Genomic DNA, 16410 nt, shown 5'->3' with positions numbered 1-16410 from the left:
AGGTCTCATTCAGCAAAATGTTCCTATGCCTATCTGCATTCATTGCCAAAGTGATGCTGGAGTTAAGGGTAGATTTGAAGCATGTTGCTGAAGCAGAGCGTGGCTGAGATCTCTGACTTCACATTAAAAAAAGGAGGTTAAGAATTTAAGACTGAGAGAAGGGAACAGGTGACATGAACTGTGAATACCTCTATTTCCCATTAGCAAACAGTTTCTGTTGATCAAGATCTAAATTTGGTGGAAACTGCAGCTCAAGGATGGGTGATTGCTGGCACTGCTTCATTCAAGATGTTAGATCTTACTGACTGCGTTGGCTCAGGATGCATCAGCACTTCAGTGACTGCATGAGAAATCAAAGGTGTTGCAGACTGTCAGCTCAATAAGTGGTGTTTTCCTCTGGATCAATATTGAAATTGATGCCCTAGCTTAGGGGTTTCCACAGTAAGAACAGAAGGAAATTGTGACCACTTGTGGCTTCTGATAACTTTGGGATATAAATAAGTAGGTTATGACATTGGACAAGGGTAACAGTGAACAGAACTACTACATGCATACAGTGTCTGTGTCACAAGTAGATGTATGACAGGGCTCATTCCCTAATAAATACTCTTATGTTAGTGTTAGGTCGGTATTCAGTTGAGCATTGCAAAGGAGAGCTAAGCTCTGGTTGCCATACAAAACAAGTGTCATGCTTTTAATGTCAGCTGATATGCTTCCAGTAATGATAGACAGTCAGTGAAGTGTTTCTAACGAGAGCCTGGAGGGATATGCAGCTCATACCATACTACAGAGCTGCCTGGAAGGCCAAAGCTTTCCAACCATGTTCTCTTTTCTATGCATATTTGAGGATCAACTTGTTGGGGCAGTCAAACAAGGTTGAAGTGTTCAGCCTAGGTAACTCAAAATCCATGGCAGCTTATGTATATATAAATATATGTGTGTGTGTGCGTATACACAAAAAAGAGAAAGTGCGTGCTCACCTGGCTATTGGAAAACAGCGAGGCTGTCATCTTAACTTGTCTGAGTAATCTTGAAAGTTTCTTGGGTTTTTAATTACCCTGGGAAGGTAGTGTGCACAGAGCTGTTTTGCATAATTGAAAATTAAGTATTGACTCTGGGTGCAGGCTACAGAAATGAGGGAGGTGTGCACAGTGAACTCTGAAACACTTCTGCTTTGCAGCAGGATGAGTTGTGGTTTATGCATGACCTTGCTCAAGAGGTCAGTTAAATATTGGGACTTGGGATTCCCTTATTGTTTCAGTCTGCAAGGAATAGATTGACAGCAGCCTAGTTCTAAACAAGCCATCTGCTTACAAACATGTTGCTGTGTCTGGCTTTTCAGCTGGTTTAGGTGTTAAGCACTGTAATAGAAGCTAAACTTCTGGTTCCAGATTAATTACTGAACTTCAGTAAAATCAATATTCAAGTTCAGTTTGACATTGACTTTCCACAAAGATGTGACTGTGTAATTTGATCATGGCAGCATGAGTATTGTACTGTCTCCTCACTCAACTCTTCTAATACCTGACAACTTGATTTAACGTGTCTGAAGAGCATTAATGTTGATCTCTCCATACAGGTGTTTCTTTCACTCACTAGTTGTCCTTCTTCACAGGCACTTACCAGCCCAAGCAAGAAGTCTCCTGAAACTAATGAAAACTGATCCTGTAAGTTGTCTGGGACTCCTTTAATCTTAGAGCATGAAAAGAAACAGGTGTTGTTTCACATGATAGATCCACCTGCAATGATACTTTGTGCGTATCTCAAAGTCAAAGAAATTCAGGCTCATTATTTTCTTTATTGCATAGAGAATTGACTTCAGTGCTGACTGGAAGCTCATAACGGTGCATATTGGAGGCAATGATCTGTGCAACTATTGCAAAGACCCTGTGAGTAGTAGAACTGGTTAACTGAAACTGTAGTGGGACTGTGATGTCTGTGTAGAAACACATCAAGGGAAATCCATGGATTCTTAGAGCCTTCACAGAGATAATATGAGCTATATATGTGCTGCTATATGTTTTGATGGGGGTTGTTGCTGACAGTGCCCTGATATAAAAACAGTTGCCAGCAACAGTGTAGGATGGTTTTGTTTTCTCTGGCTTATTCCAGGGTAAGAACCACTGTCTTTGCTACTGTCTTTTGACCATAAGCAAAAATGGAAGGGAAGAAAAGCTTCACTCCTCTGATGTGGTAACTGCTCTACTGCTAGCACGGCCTATTTAGACATCCAAGAAAGAATTGTACTGCTTTGAACTACCACTAGTCCAATCCTACAATTGTCATCACCCCATAACTCACAGTGTAGGGAGGTGCTAGGAGCAGGTGAGGTATGTATTAGGGAAGTTGCTGCAGTGCTCAGTATCATTTGAATTTTATGCTTCTCTGGATTGTGGAGAAGCCTTTAGGCTGCCATAAGGAGATCATGGGAGTTGAGTGGGCAGGTGGCAGGGAGAGGCCACCTTTCTCTGCCAGCTCTTACTCTCCTGCCTTTAATATGCTAACTTCTTGTGAGCATTTTCAATTCTCCTGCAACCCCTTGTGCTTGAGAAATTTGCTGCTTCTGCAGGAGCCTAGCTAGGCAACTTTGCTGCTGCTGCCAAGTTTTATAGCTTTATTTATAGCTATGACCTTGACTAGCAATGATTTCACCTAATTTTATGAGAGCTTATCAGCTGGCTGTGAGCACGCCTATGGCTGTTTGGTTTATGCTGTTCAGCATGCATTCAGATGGGGTTCCTTCCTACCTCTTTAAGTGAAGGACCCAGTGGATTTGGGTTAAATATACTGCTACTCAACAAGGTTTCTTTTAAATCAAAAATTTCACTGAGTCTTTCTACATTTGAAATTAATTGATATGCTTAAAATCCCTAGTCTCTAGAAAGAAGCAAGAACATTGTACTGACCACAGTGTTGTATGGCAGAAAAGAAAGTGAATTAATTTGATTCTCCAGCCTCCCAACCAAAATGCCTTGTGTCTCCATTTAGCAGTAATCCCTTCTCTTCTGTTTCTATCAGGATCACTACTCAGCTGTGAATTTCGTCAGAAGGATTCAAGAAACTCTTGATATTCTGCACAAGCAGGCAAGTGCTCTGAAATTGTCCTGGCATTCTAGCTTGTACTGTTACATGACTGACTGGTGCTAGCTCTTCTGTTTGCTTGATTTTGGGCTGCTTTTCTTCCATTCTGGTACCAAACATATTCCACTGACTTCTACAAAAGCATTTTCTTTTGTCTTGTCTATCTGAGAGTAGTGAGATGCAGTCTGAAATGACAGAGTGTAACACTGGACCATGGTGTTAGAAAAGAATAAAAAAGCTGAGCTGGGGGAGTTGGGGGGGGGGGGGGGGGTTGTTGCTTTTTTTTTTTTCCTTCCAACAATGGAGAAAGGGAAGGGGTGTCAAATAGCTGGACTTTGGGGTAAAATAAATGCACTGTGCACTGCATAACCAGTTCCTTCTAAGTTAAAGTCTGATTTACTTTTCAGGTTCCAAAAGCTCTAGTGAGTCTGGTTGAAGTGATGGACCTTGTCCCTCTGAGACAGTTGTTTGTGGATACTCAAGTTCAGTGCCCCACTTACATGGCAGAGTAAGGCTTGTTTGACTGACTTTTGTACCTGAACTTACAGTCCGTGATGATAAATCATGTTCTTATTCCATGCTTCTCTTGTCATTTGAACTGGTGGTCAAAGGTAGCGCTACAGTCCTACAGACATCCCATGCAGTGCTGACGTCACCCTGCCTGATGGCATTGCCTTCTCTTGGCTTTGACCTAAGTGTTGTCAGAGGACCTGTGTTTTGTCCATGTCTACAATTGTAAGGTTTCATATGATACATAATGTACACCTCACTGAGCTTGGGTTAAAGTTACTGAAGCAGGGTTCCTCAAGGTGGGGTTGAAGTCCACAAGCTTGGATTTGCAGGCCTTTTGAGGGAATGTGAAGTATTTGCAGAGTAGACAGGTTTCTCTTCTTTCAGAGGCTTTATTGCAATGGGTGAGCTGCATTTTTTTCTGACCCTCCAGACAGGGACAAATTCTGTGTCTTGGGAATACAAAAGGAGTTGTTGATTGGAAAGGTATCACCTCAGAGGTAATGCAGCCAGTAAGTTTCAAAGATCTGTTTTCTAGTTACAGAGGGACTGGCATGCACCTGGCATGCACCTCTGTCAGGCTGCAAGGCTTTTGGATGCCAAGGTGTAATGAATGGGACAAACTCTCATAGTACAAGGTACATCACTTTGATACATCTGGGGGTGAAACCAAACTGATTTAGAGTAGTATCGTTCACGTGAGGCAGAAAATAAGATTAAGGGTTGAAATTATGAACGATGGCAAGGATGATAAGATGTTTTCACAGAAACATGACCATACAGGTTTCCTTGTTACTCCCACATCATGAGGGCGTTGGGTGGCAAAGGGTGACCTCTGCATTCTCAGATCTTTAACTCTCTCTATTCCTGGTTTTTCTCTCTAAATTCTCCCACAGTTATCTGTGTAGTTGTGTTCTCACAGGAGAAGAAAACTCACCAAATTTAACAATGGTGAGGGAAGCCACCAGAGCTTACCAGGTATGTTTATCAAGAGTGGTGCAGTTACTTTATTTCTAGTTGAGGTGAGCTCTTGATTATCAAGCAACATATCATAGCAATATTTTATCCGAATGGGTCCTATGATGCTATCCAAAACACCATATGACCAAAACCAACAGCAAAGCTCTTCAGAAAAATTTTGTTTTCTAGTACAGATGGATAGGTGGGAGTTTAGTCACCAAAATCCTGTCCCCCATGGACAGTTGTAGTACTGTGTTCCAGCCTTCTCAGCCACTTTGCAAGACTCACCTTTTGCCAGCATCTGTGGCTATTTCAATTAAGAAGTAAAAGCTTCCTTCTGATTCTCAGGCTCTCAAATCACCACCACCCCCACCCCCCAAACTGAAACAGTTATGATGCAGAGATGTTGATGGCTTATTGGTGGTGATTTTTTTGTTTCTTGCAGCTTGGCATTCAGAGACTAGTGGAATCTGGCAGATATGATACTCATGAAAATTTCACAGTGATCATCCAGCCTTTCCTCCAAAATCTCAAGATTCCACTGGGTCAGGTATGGTCTAAAGAAACTTCTGCGTGCAAAGGACTAAGTGTGGGTATTTAACATATAGAGACTATATGCAAAATAGTTTCGTCTTGTTCTGTGTTTTTCTTATTAAAACTTGTTGCTTTTTGGTATAGTACATCAGATTTCTTTATATAGTTAGCAGTTATTTGTTTTAATTATTGTGCTGTCAATATGAGTTCCTATTTTGGAAAATGAATAAAAACCTGAATTAAGAGGTTTGTTTGTGTATGTTCTCAAGGGTATATAAATATTTTTCTTTCTGAAAACATAACATGATTAATAAAATACAGAGATATTAAGTTAGAGTTCTTAAAAAAACATAGCTGCAGACTACAGCATCACTTCCTCTTCATGTTCCATAACTCATTCTTCTGTGTCTGACATAAAGAGAAGTTTACATATAATCTGGTGGAAGTAGTATTTTTATGTAGTGAGCTCTTTTTCCTGTTATTGGCAATCATATTTCAGCACCTTGAATGGTAAGTCTCAGTAAAATATAAATCTCGGAAATTACCCAAACCCTCGCTGAAACTCCATTTTCACACTCATCTGCACTTCCTCATCTCACCTGGAACTAAGAGCAGATGGGGCAAAATATTGAGCAGGGATTACTCTAAAACTGAACTGGAGTGATCCTGAAAATGCTGGCAACAGCTAGTGATAAGTTTGAAAAGTTCAGGTGCTGCTACAAACAAATTTGGAAAACTGATTTGTTTGTTCATTTTTTTTTTTATTTTTTTTTGTGAAGTTGGTTCCTGTGAAAATTCATTGCTAGGGGTTTTGGTACTGAGGTAGGGAGCACAGAAATAAAAACAGAAGCGGCAAAATATTTCTGAACTTTTTTATAGTCTCACAAGCACTAGTTCAGATTTTAAGAAAGCTCAGGATGCTGTTTTTTCTTCTTATCTCACACAACATTGAAATGTTCCTGAAGTGAAAACTATGCCTCTAAACTTGGCAAAAGATCAGATATAGATGCACATTTTGGTAGTAGTCCTCTAATAAGCTAGCCCAAGCACACTGGATCAAAACCTGCTCAAATTTTGAAGAAGGACTGCTCTGACCAAAAAAATGTTGTTTCAGTCGTCTGTGACCTAAACTCTTTCTCATCTCAATACTCTCATGAAAGCCAAGACATTTAAATTTCCAAACCCCATTTCCTTCAGGTGTTTCAGTATCTGTATTAAAGTACAGCTTTGCTCAGAAAGGAGACTGTACTGGTGTACTCAATCAGCCTGGATGCTTTCGTTCAAACACTTGCTTCGTGCTTCTTTCAAACTTGCTGAACTGACACAGCTGTGAAAAAGCAGATGGGCTCTCTTCCTTCTGGTAAAGCATCTGTAACATGCTTGTTACCATGTAAAGGTACTGCAGACCATAGTGGTGCCTGTGGTGCCAGTTCTGATGATGTGCTGAGGAAAGGAACCCATCTTTACTGCAGAACCTGAAGACAGAGTAGACACATAATTGAAAATGGTGGTTTTGCTACTTCTGGGTGGATCTGCCCTTGGATGCACGTAAGCATTTCTAGTTAAGCTTTTCTAGTAGCTCATGGATCTACTGACGTACACTTTGTATCACCAGGTAATCATGAGACTTTCCACATTAGAGCAGCAAGAACAAGTAGCATGAACCTCCCATCACTGGCTCTAGTCCGGCTTCAGTAACCCCAGGTTGGACCTGTGTGGATTCTTCTGCACTCAAATGTCCTCTACGCTTCCATTTGTAGGATGGGCATCCAGATGTCTCCTACTTTTCACCCGACTGCCTCCATCCAAGCCAGAAGGGCCATTCTCAGCTTGCCAAGGCTCTCTGGAATGCAATGGTAAGGTTATAGGCTCTGTATGTAATGTGGTCTTTACCTAGACCTGGCTACCATTAAAATAATCTTTGTAATAAACACTGCAATGAAGGCCTGGGTAACGCTGGACCTTGTGTTTGTTTCTTCTTTACTAGTCAGATATTCTCAAATTTCTGTTGCTGCTCTCAGCCTAGAATCTCCTGCTTCTTAAAGTGTGTGGGGAGGAGAGGGGTGCTCTAACTGCATGATCACAGTCATTTGTGATTTCAGCTGAGCAACTTCAAGTCTGTCTCACCATTGTCATGAAAGGCAGGGCAGTATTAAATAAGGATGGTGTTTCTGTGAGCTGATGTGGGAACGCACCAAATAAAGAATTGTAACTGCATACGGGATTACTTAAGAAGTTTGTTTTAAATCCATGTGTTGTGAATGTCTCATTAGGAATTAAAGTGGCTTTAATTCAGTTTAGTTTTACTGCCTTTGGAAATAAGTAAAGCTCAATAAAAATGTGCCATTAAAGATTGCTTGTAAAGTAGGAGTATGCATGCAGTCAGGGGTGGTATCTCAGATCCTGGATGGTAACTTCTATATACTTTGTGGTAATGTCTTAACAGCTGACATGATTGCTTGCAATCATCAAGCAGTACCTCTAATTAAATTAGGTTTAATCTACGCATAAACAGCCTTTTGTTGGAAATGCCACCATGAAGCTTAGCTATAAAAATTGAGAGACTCTTAGTGTCTTGTCTTTTATACAAGCAAAGAGAGTTTACAACCTTGCCTTCTGGCAAATTCATGTGCCTGCCAAAATCCTCCAGGAGTTTAAACTGATCCAGTGTAGCTTTCTACTTCCCATTTTAAGCTTCTTTCTAGAGCTGCTGTTTTGTTACACAGTTGCCATGTTCTTTCCCAGAAGTAGATGCATTTCAGCCTTGGGTAAATCAAGGTCTGTAAATACAGGCAGTTTTATATAAATTTGAAAGGTATATTTAGATTCTTTGGGTTAGAATTGTTATACAAATGTAAGATGATATGACACGGTTACAACATAGGGGTTTTTGTCTTCCTTTCTAGTTACAGCCTGTAGGCCAGAAAGCTGAGTCGTTTGACTTCAAGGCTGACATCGTCCTCGACTGTCCAACTCAGGTAAATATTACCCACGTTGTGGAAGCTGGGTATGAGGTGGCTGTATGTTCTTGTGCTTGCTGCAGAGAGCAGGGGTTCAGTATGTCTGAAACAAGTTTACTGAAAATTTTTGTTCTCTGCTTACCTCTGAGTGAGCAGGTGCTCCCATATACCTGCTTTGGTATCCCTTGGCCTTTTACTGTGCCATGAATACTGATGGACAACATGCTAATTTGTGTGCTTTCAGTTGTAGCAGAGGCTGTTTTTTTTATGTTTGCGAAGTACAGAGGCAGCTCAAGCAGCAAACAACAGAATATGCTGCATTAACCTTCCCATTAGAATCAATGGGGTTTGGGCACCACAGCAGCTCTGAAAACCCCCAGTATCTATTATCTCTTGAATTAGTGGCAGGTTGGTTTTTCTGGCCTGATCCATAACAGGGATAGTTCAGACTCTTTGGAAGCTGCTTTTACAGTTATAAAACAATCTGCTGAACTTGTAGTACAGTTGCTAGGTATCAGCATGTGGAAATGACTGCTGCAGTCAGCAATAATTGACTCCCTTTCTTCAGCGGTTTAAACAAGGTGGCCAAAGAACTGAACAGACCAGGGAGCCAAGTTGTACTCTTGGGTCTGGAGACAGTTATTCAAGTCATACAGGAGGATTTTGTCCATATCATGTGTCCATCCTGTCAGAAAAGGAAGATCTGCTGAGTTTTTAATCAGCATGTTTCAAAAGTCCTCAGATTCACTTAAATGGATCCTACTTCATTTTACACAGTATTCTTTCCGGGCAGCTTAAATTAATTAATTTAGCAACTTCTTCAGTGCCAAATAATGTGGATTTTATACTTCTTTCCCTTCATCCACTCCTATTCAAAGACACTGCTTTTGAGAAGTAGGCATAGAAATGTTTTATGTCCCTTGCAAAGAATATATGGCCATTGTTTTCAGAAATGGTAAGCCCACAGTGCTTTGAAAAGTCATTGATAGAAGTGCCAGTAGCTTTCCCTGCTCAGAAAGCTCTGAGGTAAAGACTATGAAACAGTGCTACAAAGGAATAAATAGACTGTTTCCAGGGGATTTCACCTTCCATGTTACTAAAGGGAGTAGTAAATTATTTCAGATTCTGACACCCACAAATTCCATTTATTGTTCCCATAGTTTCTCACTACAGTTTTAAAATCCTACTTCAGGTAGTCATGTCCATGAAAATACCTGGTGTGCCAGAGTATAAGGGCCCAACAAGCCATGGAAAATTATTTGTATTGAGGCAACCTAAAGTAGGATAAAACCCTGCAAATAAAAGAACAGTGGGTCTTCTAATCAATTAAATATGCCTTCTGATTTTAGTGCTTTATAAGACCTCCTCATGCAGATATTGGAATTGCTCTTAATTGAGATAAGTGGGCATCCCAGTGATATTTTTTAGCTTATACAATGTGCATGTCTTCCTGTATGCATGTTGCACTAGTAGGGGATAAAAATAGCCCTGAAATTTATACAGCTTCTCTTGGAGGGAAGAGTGATCCTTTCAGTAATCAATTTTTCATCTCCCCTCTGCTGACACAGGAAGATCTGCCCAGGTTTCTCTAGACTTTACATCACTGCCTTTTGAAAGGACTAAACATCTAATAAAGTCTAAGTAATTTGTGGAAAGTTAGGAGAAGAAAATGTTAAACTGCAATTGGGATCTGACATACTTCATTTTTGCCATAAGGTGCTGAACACAAATCTTACTTCTGAATTTAAGGAAGGAGCATGGTTTCAAAACCCAGATCCTCATTTTGGGGCTTAGGCAATTACTTTCTTGGTGATATGATGTCTTGATATCCCTTGCTATGGTCTGTGCCATGTGTTTATTGCCTAATTTATCTTACTTTTGTATTCCTCTCTTTCCAGAACAAACCATTCCTGGGAACATACAAGAATAGCAACTATACATATCCACCTGTGGAGCCCACTAACGAGCCAATAGAGGTAATTGTTGCATCTTTTGCTGCATTTCAGGCAAACTATGCAAAGCTGTATCTGGTGACTGTTCACACATCATCCTGAATTTATAGATGAGAGAAACTATTACGAGTTTTCAGAAAGGGAATTCTACCTTGCATTGCAATTTTCCTGTGTAAACCAATGTTAAACTCTTCCTAAAAGGCAAACAAGATGAATTGTATTAATTGGTGCAATTGTATCAAAACTGTGCTCAACCAGGACAACAGTAAGTCACCTGGGATGCATCATTAATTCAGATAGCAAGTTCCTCACAATAGGGAGGAGATAACTTAGAAACCTGAGACCCCAAATGATCTGAGGAAGGTTTACGTATTCTCTTCTTGAGCCACTGTACTTCCATGCACTCAAGTAAGCTTAACCTATAGAGGGCAGTCACCTTTACATATTCGATATGTGGCCAGATACAAAGGAGGTGATAGGAATCCATTTTCCAAGGGATTCACTTTCCACCATGACTAAGCAACTACCACAAGGTAGATTAAACAAACTGCAGAAACAGACTTTGTGTAGGACTTGAAGAAATGGGGCAGTTATTTGTTCTTGAGAAATGGCTGCAGGCATGCAGACTAAGTGTGGTTGGAAATGGCAGTCAAAATGGGCTGGGCTAGTTTGGCATACTGGGGGTCCTCATGCCTAACCAAATTATGAAAATCTCTGTGTACCTTGAGGGTTACAAAGAGCAAGAGCTGTTATTGTTTCAGCAAGCCATGGTTTGCAATATTGAAATGGGATTTTTATCTGTAGAACTGCAGTTACACTTTTAATGGGTAATTCCTGCACTTCCACTGAATCTCAACAGCAATAGCTTTTTAAGTGATAGGGTAAAATAAATGGTAGAATAAAGGAACAGTTTCATCTCTGATGTAAAAATAAGCCCAGCTGTGCTTTCTAGTCTCTGCAACCAGCTTTTAACTAGATGGCTGATAGTAGAGCCTATTACACCATTTTTTACAAGAACAGATTAACACTAACCATGCTTTCTGAAGACCACTGGTCCATGTAATTTTTCGCTGGATGATAGAGTTGTGCAATCGTAGAATAATTAAGGTTGGAAGGGATCTCAGGACATCCCTAGTCCAACCTCCCGCTCCAAGCAGGGCCAGCTCTTAGATCAGCATAAGCAAATGTCTTTGCTCTTGCAGGGACTGCCCATTACAACAATTACAATTTTACCCTCGCTGCCTTCTTAGCAAATATTGTTGCTCACTACTGAAACACATGGGTGGCGCATTCCTCAGCTATCTCTGCTGGTGAACCAAGATGTTCTGCAATGTGTGGTTGACTCAATTTCCTCAATTGGTGGAATAAACATAATAGCTATTATATCACCTACAAATGTATGGTAAAGTCCAATTATTTAGAGGCTGACAGCTCTCTTTACTAAAACTTTTGAAGATTCAAATTTTTTTCAAATTTTATATTCAGCGAAAGCAAGCCCTTTTTGAAAGTTTCTAGGAAAAGAATAGGTTTCTGGCAAGGTACAGGGGAGATAATAATAACATAATATAATGCATTACTATAATATTATAACTTTGCAGAGGATTTTATTGTTGATTTTTTTGTTTTCTTTGTTTTTACATCTCATGTCTTTTGAGACAGAGCAGGACTTCAAACCTGGACACCCCACCTTCTAGGTCATGGATGAAATCTCCAGGCTGTACAGGAGGGAAAAAAAATAATCCTCCTTATGGAACATTGTCATAAGCAATATTTCTACATGAAAAGTTTTGCCTTTGGAAAAGTTTTATGCTTTGGCTAGAAAATTTCACCAAAAAGTAATTAATGTTTGGACAGTATTCCACAAAGAAGAGGAAAGGACTGTTGAGCTATATAGGCACCAATCTAGGATCTATGTCTTTACTTGGTTTTGCCCTTCACTGTACAATTAAACCATATATGAATTCCACATTATCTTCTAACCACAAAGTGAACCAGTTTTGTAACTTGCCATTTCAGAATTGGGGCAGTGACCTGTTGTGTTCTGAGCAGGCTCCGTCCGGTCATGTCCCAACATCAGGTGAGAAAGAACTTGTAAGCTAAAATCACAAATAGGAAAGATTTCACCTTTTGTTTTTAAAAACAATAAGATCTTGTAATTGCACATCCTAGATGGAAAGCAAACAATATAAGCTGATATATTTAGCAGCAAAGGAAGAAAGTCTGTCTTGCCATACACAGTAAGTTCTGCATCACAGCAGGTGTGCTCTCTATGGATAAATGTGATCACATTTATCATATACATATATCATATACAGCAACATGGCAGATTAAAATTGGCTAGGTAGGTTAGTGGCTCAGCAAGTTTGACCCACCTGGTGAGTGCAGTACAGACTGCTGTGCGTAGTTGGAAGGCTTTGTGGGGAGATTGCTAATAGGAAGTATTGACCTATGACCCAAACCTGAAAACCAATTAAATGAGATTGAATGAATGCACCCCTAAACATATCTAATCTGTTTCCTTTTTTTCCCTAAGCTGTTTTAAGTTCAATTTATTTCTGTGTTAGTTGAGTGCACTGCTGTAAGCAAAGGCAAGAAGTTATGCCTTTTGCATAGCTGACGCACAGAACTTGGGGCTCATTCTCCCTAAAGGTCTGTAAAAATGCCATCAGACTGAAACCAGACTTGCATCTTTATTCTGTTAAACAGTATTTTGTGTTAGTTGTCAATAATCCTGCTTTTTTCTCTTACTATTATTTAGTACATGAGCTACAAGCTGCTGACATCAAAGTCATAGGAGCACTGGGAGATTCCCTGACTGTAAGTACTGCTGTATTCCCATGTTTAGAATGAGAAGAGCCGTTGTCAATTTCTACCTAGATGTGGTCGTGTCAGCCATCATCAGACAGAAAGCAAATTGCTTTGGCTTGGCAAAGCAAAACTCATCTACCTGTGTCCCTTTGCAAAGAAAGCCTGAAGGGATATGAGTGACACTGGCAATTGTGTAATCCAGTAATGAATAATTCAGGCCAGAACAGAAATGGGATCACATTCTCTATTGCACACAGTTTGTTCAAGTGTTTTTGAAAAGGGAAATGTCTGCCTTATAGGAATAGTCTTTTCTGACATAAAATCAAGAGCAAGCAATTGGCATTTTTCATGCAATGAGAGATCTTGATGAAAATTCCTATGGAAATAATTGCTTGCAGAATTAAGTGCTTCTCACTTGAGATAATTCTGATACTTCTGTATTTTGCTTTCAGATGTTGCTTACTAGTTTGGGCATCTTCCAGTTAAAACTCTGATGTATTTTGTGTACCAAGAAATGCAAACTGAAAAGAAAAGAGTAGGCACACAAAACAAAGGCCCTAGAAAATAATAGCAGGGAATACTACAGATCTGTGCCAAAGTTTTCTGAGAAAAAGTTCCAGAATTACACAGCACTACAGAATTGCTCTGGCATGGGATGAAAGCAAACATTCATGTCAACAGTTCCCATGAATTTTAACTCCTGGGCTAAACCATCGCTCATTCTAGCAGCTTCAGCTCTTGTAGAGTTCAGAGGGAGTTGAAGGGACGAAAGCCCTTAAATGATCAGGCAGGTGTGCATGTCTCCACCTCCTCATTAGCTCTGAAACTGATTTTGCTTGACCTGATGTAATCCTGGCTTTCCCCTCTGCTGAGCTTTAAACTTTTCTTAGAAGACCTCAGTAATGACCCTGCAAGTCTCCCTCCTATCCATTGCCATGACTTTTAAAATTGATTGCTTGTTTTCCTCCCCCACATCTTGTGCTAGATATGTGCACTAGCACAAATCTCTTCTTTTTAAAATTTTAATTCTTTTAGTACATGAAATATCTCAGAGAGCCCTAGTTATAAGGCCTAGACTCTGATGCTGGAGGTCCCAGTCTCAAGAGCTGAGCAAGGCAGTTTTTCATACTGCCATTATTCATGTGGTTCCTATTAGTCGGCATTGCCACAGCAAGGTGTGGTCAGGGTTTTTTTTAAGGGTTTTATTGGTGGAGTGGGGGGTGGCAGAAAAAATGACAGAGTATTTCCCACACGTGTGTAAATGTACACACACACACGCCAAAGTGCAGTGCAGCCAGCAGCAGTGCACACTTTGTACTGCCTAACCATCCCTGGCACCAAGGGACTGCAGCAGCAAAGACCTGTCCTGGTCCACTAAGGCATTGATTTTCCTCCTAGTATTTCCCACAAGAGCCCTGAATGCAGTCAGTGTTTATGGCTGAATTGATACCATGGCTTTTTGATGAATACAAAATTAAGTGAAACCACTAGGAAGCTATAAAGCTGCAGAAGAACCCATTTTCACAATGGCTGTCCTGAATGTGAGTCAGGGTGCTGACCTTCCTAGAGGTCTGTCCTAGTCCTGCTAGGTACCCAAATTCACCTCAAACTTCTTTATTCTGTTAGCTTTATTTATTTCTTTCTTTTTAAAGATATTAAAGTTCACACTGCAGGAAGGCTGTTCTCAGTCTAGATGCAGTTGGAGATTAATGAAACATTGAGCAATTTAGTCATGTCTCTGGCTAGAAAGCATGTCTCTGACTTCTGAGCACCAATGAACAGTGAAAGCAATAGATATGTCAACATGCTTCTCTGTATTGGCAAAAAAAATAATCCTGCCTACACCTCATCAAGTCTGTGTGTTAGACTAGCAGAGTGGGTCCAGCAAAGGAAAAGTGGATTTTACACCAACGATTTGTTTTCTTGGCAGATTAAAAGCAGCTCCTCTGCTGACTTCTTTACAGCTAAAACTAGCTGGGAATTTTTCATCTGTGTTTTGGTTTTGGGTTTTGTTTTGTTTTTTGTTTTCCTGGATTATTAAGTCTCTCAAAATCGGCTTTCTTCAGGAAATGCCAGGATGAAGTATTTTCTATCAGAAAAATCCAAACAAATACAAAGCTGTTGATGTTAATCTGGGTCCATTGCTGCTAATCTGGATCCCATTGGGTTGCTAAAACATATTAGAGCAGTAGTTCTAAAGCCTTATATCCCTGACCTTAGAGTTTGATGTCTTCTGGCTGGACTATATTTCCTCTGATGCTCCACGGTCTACTATCTAGATGAGCTGCTTTTGTACATGAGGAGAAGCCTGTGAATTTGAAGCACAGGACATGCAGGGCTGCCCAGAGGGCAGTGTGTGGTGGTGAAGAAGGACATGGACCATTTATGCTAAAACTGGGATATTGCAAAAGCTTGACTGGATGCAGATTAAAGTTACCAAAATGCTTCAGCACTTTCAAATCGCGATGTCTGTCTTATCTAAACTTGTAGCACTTTTTTTGTGAATTATTCTTTCCAGACTGCAGTAGGAGCTAAAGCAACTGACCTACAAACAGACTGGAGGGGACTTTCCTGGAGGTGAAAATGCTCAATTTTCTCTTTCTCTACTTTTGACCACAGATACAGTTAAAATTGTGGGTCACCTGGTTGTGTAGTTACATACTTCAGTATGTTAAATGCAGGGGTAGGATGCTGAGAGCAAGTATTGCTTGGTAAGGATTGGAGGAGTCAGGACTAGAAGAGAAGGGGAATTATTCATGTGGGGGTATTTTGTGTTTGATTTTGTGTGGGTTTTTTGTTGCTTCTTTTTTTAACCAGACCTGTTTGCTACAAGCATGGTCCTGTGTGTCTGACAGTACTGGATTATTAATATGAGTGAATTCTTTTAGCCTTTTGCTAGGCTCTCTGGAGTTTATTCAAAATATTGCTGTTGCTGTGATTATCTAATGCGGTGTCTAATGCTAGAGAGTCTGAGTGACTGTGGATTGGCATGAACATGGTGAGAGCACTGCATGCATATTCACTGAAGATGTCCCAAACATCTTTGTTGTTGCAAAGTGGACAAAGACAATACCTGTCAGAGTGGGTATGAATCTCAATATCCATGCTAGAGTGGAAGGAAACTGCCTACTTCATATGGGCAGAAGTACAGTTGATAAGCCTGTGCGCATGTATACATTCTTTTCTTCATCCTTTTTCCCCCCCTTGTATGTATCTGCAGGCATAGATATCTTCAGGAGGGGCTGCCAGAAGTGGTATAAGAATGTATTGGCTATGCCCACAGACAAGTTTTAAATGGTAGAGGCAGAGGCTCTTTTCATAATGAACATTGCAGAATCCCAGATAGGTGGTTAATGAGCATTTAATGCAATCTCTCTTCTATGCATAACTGCACACAAATGTAGTTTCAGCAAGGTCATGTAGAGCAACTTCGGTGAGGAAATACACCTTTCTGTGATGGGTATCCCAGCATGTCTATATGAAAAATCAGTTCTCCCAATATGCTTTATTCCCAGTCTGGAGGTATAGCTTCGATCTTAGCTGATGCCCTGCTTGATTTAATGTGAAATCTCCTTTCAGTACTTTCCCTGAATTCTTGTGGTTTA

The 16410-nt window shown here is 40.3% G+C and overlaps 1 protein-coding gene across 1 annotated transcript in view; it reads left to right on the top strand.

Moving 5' to 3' along the window:
• The window catches only part of PLB1 (phospholipase B1), an 88164-nt gene that overhangs the window by 55109 nt on the left and 16645 nt on the right, over positions 1-16410 (top strand). Inside the window, exons 35-46 of the mRNA XM_075042882.1 lie at positions 1616-1667; positions 1809-1889; positions 3019-3084; positions 3489-3589; positions 4488-4569; positions 4997-5101; positions 6846-6941; positions 7992-8063; positions 9944-10021; positions 12014-12074; positions 12756-12814; positions 15324-15382. Coding sequence (XP_074898983.1) covers positions 1616-1667; positions 1809-1889; positions 3019-3084; positions 3489-3589; positions 4488-4569; positions 4997-5101; positions 6846-6941; positions 7992-8063; positions 9944-10021; positions 12014-12074; positions 12756-12814; positions 15324-15382 — 912 coding nt within the window. The remainder of the gene's footprint in view (positions 1-1615; positions 1668-1808; positions 1890-3018; positions 3085-3488; positions 3590-4487; positions 4570-4996; positions 5102-6845; positions 6942-7991; positions 8064-9943; positions 10022-12013; positions 12075-12755; positions 12815-15323; positions 15383-16410) is intronic.

This window comes from Buteo buteo, chromosome 12 (assembly GCF_964188355.1).
Source record: "Buteo buteo chromosome 12, bButBut1.hap1.1, whole genome shotgun sequence".
Lineage (NCBI taxonomy): Eukaryota > Metazoa > Chordata > Aves > Accipitriformes > Accipitridae > Buteo > Buteo buteo.
This window is presented reverse-complemented; position numbering and strand designations above follow the sequence as displayed.